General features: G+C 55.3%; 1 protein-coding gene across 1 annotated transcript; it reads right to left on the reverse strand.

Annotated features, from left to right (window-relative positions):
• Positions 1 to 929: 929 nt before the first annotated feature.
• LOC123165587 (benzyl alcohol O-benzoyltransferase-like) lies at positions 930 to 2,532 on the reverse strand. Its single transcript, XM_044583262.1, has 2 exons — positions 1,928 to 2,532; positions 930 to 1,852 (listed from the first exon to the last, which is right to left on the reverse strand). The coding sequence occupies exons 1-2, from the start codon at positions 2,375 to 2,377 to the stop codon at positions 986 to 988; spliced, it is 1,317 nt and encodes a 438-aa protein (XP_044439197.1). The 5' UTR covers positions 2,378 to 2,532; the 3' UTR covers positions 930 to 985.
• Positions 2,533 to 7,033: the final 4,501 nt, after the last annotated feature.

The raw sequence follows: 7,033 nt of genomic DNA on the forward strand, positions 1-7,033 counted from the left end.
TCCTTAGATCCTTTCTTGTTTTTCGTTGTTTCTCTTTTTGGGTTTCATCGGTTTTTTCTATTCTCTTCGTGTACAGAATATGGAAAAAAATACACGTTTAACATTTTATTCAAATACATGAAACAATTTTTGTTTACACGTTGAACATTATTTCATATACATAATTAACAAAATAAACTCAAACATACTTTTTTTGGCAATTTTTTTATACACATTCTACATTCTTTGTACATCAGGTACATTTTTTGTACATACATTTTAGCATCCATCAGTTACATGATTAATAAAATTAATATATATTTTTTATGTCTACTTTCTTCATACACATTGTATATTGTTTTATACATTGGTAACATTTTTATATACATGTTTAGCATTTTTCAGTTGCATGATTAACATTTTTAATACATATAGTAGTGTCTACTTTTTGCATACACATTGTACTTTCTTTAGCATACATCTCAGTCGACTGAGATCTAGCAAGTGACGGAGCTAGGGGGACTAGCAGGAGCCATGGCTCCCCCATGACCCAGGAAGTGTAGTATAATACCTGAATTTTCCTTCAGATTTCAAGAAAATTTCTGAAGATTACTAATAGTTGGCCCCTCCTATCAATACTAACACGTATTTGGCCCCCCTAGTTGATTTTTCCCGGCTCCGCCGCTGGATCTAGCCACACCCATTTTAATATGCACTACATACAGAGTAAAATAGATGAATCTCATTCTAAAATCTGTCTATATACATCCGTATCTACTCTGCATTGAATTTTTTTAAAAAGATATATATTTAGAAACAAAGAGAGTACCATTTTTTACAGAACATTATATATGCATGCGTGCATGTGTTTAAGATCGAATGGTCCAGATTAAAGTGACTGATATTTCAGGCAACTGACATACCATATGCGATCTTTTTTAAGCCCTACAAGCCGCATGCCGCACGTACCGAGTCGTAATACATACAGGGACGACCCGGGCACACGCTACGCCTTGCACAGCCTCTCCATCTCCGCCGCGAACCGCTCCATGGCCGGCCGTGGCAGCACGATCGGCACGGCAACCGCGTCCTCCCCGTCACGGTCCTTGACGGGGACGAAGAAGGTCACGCCGAAGACAGTGTCGGCCGGGCCGCCGTGCACCGGCTCGCCCCACCCGAAGTCGACGCGGTCGAACCCGGCGTGCCGGTTGTCGGACACGACGAACAGGTTCTGCAGTGCCAAGAACGGCCGGCCGCGCAGAACCAGCACGTCGACCGTGGAACGCACGTACTCGGCGGTCACCGCAGCCTTCGCGCGCCGCACCAGCGCCACCGCGTCGGCCAGCGAGCCACCGCCGCGCAGTGCAGCGACGTCGGCCAGCGCCGCCAGGGGCACGCACGCGTTTCCGTAGTATCCGTCCGGCAGGCCCAGCTCGACGAAGGCCCGGAAGTTGGCGATGATGACCAGCCGCGCTTCCTCGCCCAGCGGGACCTCGAGCGCCGCCGTGCGGGCGCGCCAGAGGTATGCCGCGAGCGCCTCGAAGGTGGTGGCCTTGTCGCGAGCGAGAGGAGGGAGGTGCTTCTTGATCGCGGCGAGGTCGGCGGGGCCGAAAGTGAAGGACCGCATGACCATGTCGCCGGCCGGCGGCGCCGGCGGCGGAATAAGGTCGAACTCGCTGTGCGGGAACGACGGCATAGGCGGGCTGCGCGCCTCCAGGAGCTCACGGGACCACGCGGGCGCGACGGTCGGCGCCGAGAGGCCGCGGGCGAGCTCGGCGACGGCGTTCATGAACTGGGCGATGCCGATGGCGTCGCACATGGTGTGGTTGAGGCGAAGCGCGAAGATGAAGCCGCCGCAGAGCAGCCGAGTCACCTGGTGACCATGATAGAATAGTGCATATTTAACTCATGCATTCAACAAATGCAAATTAACCACCATTAGATATACCTGGATGAGCAGCAATGGGCAGTTGAGTACGCCGCTGGAGCCCTCCACGTCGAAGAGCAGCTGGTCCATGCACGGGAACGGCGGCCTGAGCCCGGCCGCCTGGAGCTCCTCCAGCCGCACGTCGGCGTCGGCCTCCACGAACATCACCCCCTCGCCGGTGCAGTCGACCACCAGCTTCCGCCCCTCCACCTCCCTGAGCCGCCCAGCCAGCGGGTAGTAGTGCACTAGCGCCTCGCCGAGCGCGCGCCGGATGACTCCGGCCGGGTGAACCGGCGCGACGTCGTCGTCATCCATCACGCGGGCACGGTAGATGAGGGCGAAGGACACGTGCCCGCGCAGCGTGTCCTGGTCGTCGATCTCAGACAGGCGCTTGGTCTCACGAGGCGTCAGCGCGGCCGGGCCGACGAGCTCCGGGTCGCGCCGGCGCACCGCGAACGCCAGCGTCGGCATGGCGGTAGCCGTGTGGACGAGCTCCTTGGAGTCCGGCGCAGGATGAGATTGGAACAAGTTGGAAACCACAAGTCGAGAGTTACTCTCGGCAGTGATACTTGTGCAGAGCGCGAATTGTTCGCAGCCGGAAAGCCCAGTATCCGAGAAGTCCAACAATGCAGTGCGCGACATTTTTGAGCAAAGCTGGAAAACGTCCTAGTGCTCGGTTAAAAGGGGAGAAACTTAGATACCTGGCTGGGAGCTCTCGTCTTATAACATTATGCCGTATTTGTCTGATTTACATGGACTTGATGGAGTAGTTTGGACCAAAACAAAGGAGCAAGTTAAACTGCTTCAAACATTGGAGCTGACCGGATCCGCATGCGCACCCTCCCAGGATCTGCAAATGCTCCCAACTCGTGCTTTCACACCGTCAAAATATTCGATATCCACACAATTTCATCTTCGCAAGTTTTTGACCTTTAGAGCAACTCCAACACGTCGACCCAAATGGACGGCATTTTTGTCCGCTTTTTGTCCGCTTGGATCGGCCACCCGCTCGGCGTCCGTCCTCTTTAAGATTTGGGTCGGCATTGCGCCCAACGGCCGCGACCCATTTCATGTCTGCACGCAAATTTTGAAAAAGGCCCGCAGCCATAGATCATGCCAGCGGCCATGTCGTCGTCCGAAGTTCATGCTGGTACCATGTCAGTGCCGGCATACAATGCCAGCTTCAGAAAAACACCACACAGTTCAGCTAGCGCACTTGCCAGCGGCTGGCGCACTTGCCAGCGGCCGGCACACATGCCAGCACACAAAAAAGGGCGGGAGTTCGACCATGCCATCGCGGCCGTGGTCATGCCAGCACACTTGCCGGCATACAAAAAAGGATGGCGCTCGCCGCCATAGGTCACTCGTCGTCGAATTTGAGCATGTCGGTCTGCATCTTCTCGAACCACGGCCTATTCCTTGGCAAGCCGGTGTTGAGATCCACCTTGAGTCCTTCTTGGTCAGCATGTCCTCCACGGTTGCGATCAAGGCATTCAACGCTGCATCCCACTTGTCCTCCTTTTTGGAGTTGGTCTTCTCGCGCGGCCGTGGCTTCTTGCCGTCCCCAACCTCCTCCACAGCCTTCTCCCCCCCACGCGACATGAGGACGGCATATTGCGCCTTGAACTTCTCCTCATCTTTGATGACTCTCCAACAATGCGAGAGGTTGAAGAACTTGCTATCGTGTTGGACCTTGAATGCCTCCAAAGCTTGGAATGCCTACAAATGAATTGAATGCAAGCATATTGGCAAATGGATATGGAAATGGACATGCAAGCATAAACGGAATGACACAAAGAGGGGTGCTTGCTAGCATACCATGCCTTGCATGCTGATGCCGCTCACGGGGCGTGTCTTGATGCTCTCAAGAGTGGCACAAAACTTGTTGCACTCTTGTTGGACTCATGCCGATGCCGCCATGTATGTCTTGGTCCGCCCACTCTTGCGCTTCGTCTTCCCCCCGGCGGCTTGCTTGGCAAGCTCGTCCTCGGACAAAGGCTCCCCTTCGATGTCCAATTCATCCTCTTCCTCGAGTCCGTAGTCCTCCGAAAACTCATGGTCGAGCAGGAAACCGTCCAGGACCAGGCCGACCTGATCATGCATGAAGGCGGCATGATCTTGATCAAAGGTGGACGACGTGAACGGCCCTCGGCCGTCCTGGCTTTGTGTCTCGTCGGGATCGTAGCCAGCCCCGGCGGCATCGCCAGCGGCCGCCACACCACCCTCGAAGATGATGTTCTGCATGTAGTGGTCGTCGCCGGAGGCCGGCATTCCGTGGAACAGGTTGCATGCGCCCGGCAGCACGTCGGCTGGCATGTGTTGCGCGCGTTTCCTCGCCCCTCCGGATGACGAACCACCGGCCACCGGGGTGGCGTTGATGTCGATGGGCGCGGGCGTGGAAGGCGCCACCACGCCCACCTCGGGGGAGCGTTCCCCGGAGAGTCGGGAGGCTTGCGGGTAGACGTGGAAGCCGGGCATCGGCTGCGTGGCTGTCGGATTCAGGGCTCCACAAACCCAAGAAAAGGTTCGAACTCTGGGGCATGTGCGAAGAACTCAACCCCTTCAGCCAACCAGTTCGTCGCCCCCATGGCCTAGCTCGATGAACAAGGAAGGAAATGGACACGGCAGTTTACCCAGGTTCGGGCCACCTTGCGGTTTAAAACCCTACTCCTACTTTGTGGTGGATTTGCCTCACGAGGGGCTGAGGATGAACTAGTACAAAGGAAGGACAACCTTGCGAGGTCTGCTCTACTGTGGATGTGAGCTGAAGGGATTCTCCCCTTGCTATGGTGGTGGCTAACCTATACTTATAGTGGCATTGGTCCTCTTCCCCCAAAACGTAGGCGGGAAGGGATCCCACAGTGGCCAATTCGAATGGGGACAAGTAGTACATCTTATCCTGACGAAAGGTGGTCTTCGCCTGCAAAGCCTCTGGTCGTGACGCTATGATGGGCTCGGCGATGACATCCGTCCTGCTGTCCTGGCGGTCTTGGTCTTGTTGCACGGGAATGGAAACCTTTGGGCGATTCCTCGGGACCCCGCGCATGCGCTTGCCTCCTTAGCACCAAAGAGGAAACCTGCTGCACCGCGCCCGCTGGCGCCCGCCTGGCCTTGGTCGTCATGGCTTGCGTCACCGCAACCTCATGAGGTTGAGCACCTGCATAGAAATCTCCACTCCTGAAGAGGCAGCCTGGGGAGGCCGCTCCCTCCGGAGGTCTTGATGTCGCCCCCCTCGCGAGGGTCTTGTCTTGTTGGTGTTGTAGATGGGCCGTACCGGGCCATTGATGGAGCCACGCCATGGGCCGCAGGCAGGCAAGTCTGGGTACCCTGGTTCCCAGAACGCCGACAGTAGCCCCCGGACCCAAGGCATGCTCAGACTTGGCTTCGAGGCGAAGCCAAAGGGCAAGGTGAGGGAGTCCTGGATTAGGGGGTCCTCGGAAAGCCGGACTATATACCTTGGCCGGACTGTTGGACTATGAAGATACAAGATTGAAGACTTCGTCCCGTGTCCGAGTGGGACTCTCCTTTGCGTGGAAGGTAAGCTTGGCAATTCAGATATGTAGATCTCCTCCCCTGTAACCGACTCTGTGTAACCCTAGCCCCCTCCGGTGTCTATATAAACCGGAGGGTTTAGTCCGTAGGACAAAAACAATCATAATCATAGGCTAGCTTCTAGGGTTTAGCCTCTACGATCTCGTGGTAGATCAACTCTTGTAATACTCATATCATCAAGATCAATCAAGCAGGAAGTATGGTATTACCTCCATCGAGAGGGCCCGAACCTGGGTAAACATTGTGTCCCCCGCCTCCTGTTACCATCCGCCTTAGACGCACAGTTCGGGACCCCCTACCCGAGATCCCCCGATTTTGACACCGACATTGGTGCTTTCATTGAGAGTTCCACTGTGCCGTCATGATAAAGGCTTGATGGCTCCTTCGATCATCGGCAACGATGCGATCCAGGGCGAGGTTTTTCTCCCCGGACAGATCTTCGTATTCGGCGGCTTCGTACTGCGGGCCAACTCGCTTGGCCATCTGGAGCAGATCGAGAGCTACGCCCCTGGCCGTCAGGTCAGGTTTGGAACTTAAACTATACTGCCGACATCCGCGGAGACTTGATCTTCGACGGATTCGATCCCATGTCAGGTGCGCCACACAGTCATGACGAGCATGACTTAGCTCTGCCGTTGGACGGTGTTCGGGAGATCACACCTGTGGCCACTCCGGCCCTCAATCCAGAGCAGATCGCACCGTCCGAGGACGGGTGGATGGACCCCGCCACGGAGGCCGCACACTCAGCGGCGATAGAGCCGAATATTGACTTCACCTCCTATGAGACCTGTGATGCCGGACCCTTGGATTCGTCCCCGGCCACGGGCTCCGAACCGCCTGCGTCCGTGCCTATCGAATCTGATTGGGCACCGATCATGGAGTTTTCCTCCGCGGGTATCTTTGGAGACTCACCCCTGGGCGACGTGCTAAATTCATTAAGGTCTCTCTCCTTGTCAGGAGGCCCTTGGCCGAACTATGTCCGGCTTGAGTGGGAAGCAGACGACGAAGAAATTCGTTCCCCACCCACCACCCACTTAATAGCCACTGTCGACGACTTAACCGACATGCTCGATTTCGGCTCCGGAGACATCGATGGTATGGATGACGATGCAGGAGAAGAACAGGAACCACCGCCCACAGGGCGCTGGACTGCCACCTCATCATATGATATATACATGGTGGACACCCCCAAAGAAAGCGATGGCAATAAGGCAACGGAGGATAATCCCCCCGAGAAGCAATCTAAGCACCGGCGTCATCGGCGCCGCTCTAAGCCCCGCCATAGCAAAAGCAGCGATACCGGCACAAGAGACAATAACGCTGCGGATAGTGCCGAAGACGAAGACAATCCCCTCCAGCCAGGTTTCGAGCGGGAGGATGGGCAAGCTAGGCCTAAGGAACAGGCAGCAGATGGAGAATCAGAGGATGACAATTACATGTCCCTCTCCAAAGACGAGGTGAGCCTCGGCGATGAAGAATTTATCATGCCCGAGGATCCCGTCGAGCAGGAGTGCTTCAAGCGCCGGCTTATAGCCACAGCAAAAAGCCTGAAGAAAAAGCAACAACAGCTTCAAG

This window comes from Triticum aestivum, chromosome 1D, assembly GCF_018294505.1.
Source record: "Triticum aestivum cultivar Chinese Spring chromosome 1D, IWGSC CS RefSeq v2.1, whole genome shotgun sequence".
Lineage (NCBI taxonomy): Eukaryota > Viridiplantae > Streptophyta > Magnoliopsida > Poales > Poaceae > Triticum > Triticum aestivum.

Coding starts and splice junctions, on each gene's coding strand:
- LOC123165587 (XM_044583262.1), bottom strand. CDS start 2,377: ATGCCGACGCTGGCGTTCGCGGTGCGCCGGCGCGACCCGGAGCTCGTC. Junction 1,853..1,927: donor GCCCATTGCTGCTCATCCAG/GTATATCTAATG, acceptor CATGGTCACCAG/GTGACTCGGCTGCTCTGCGG.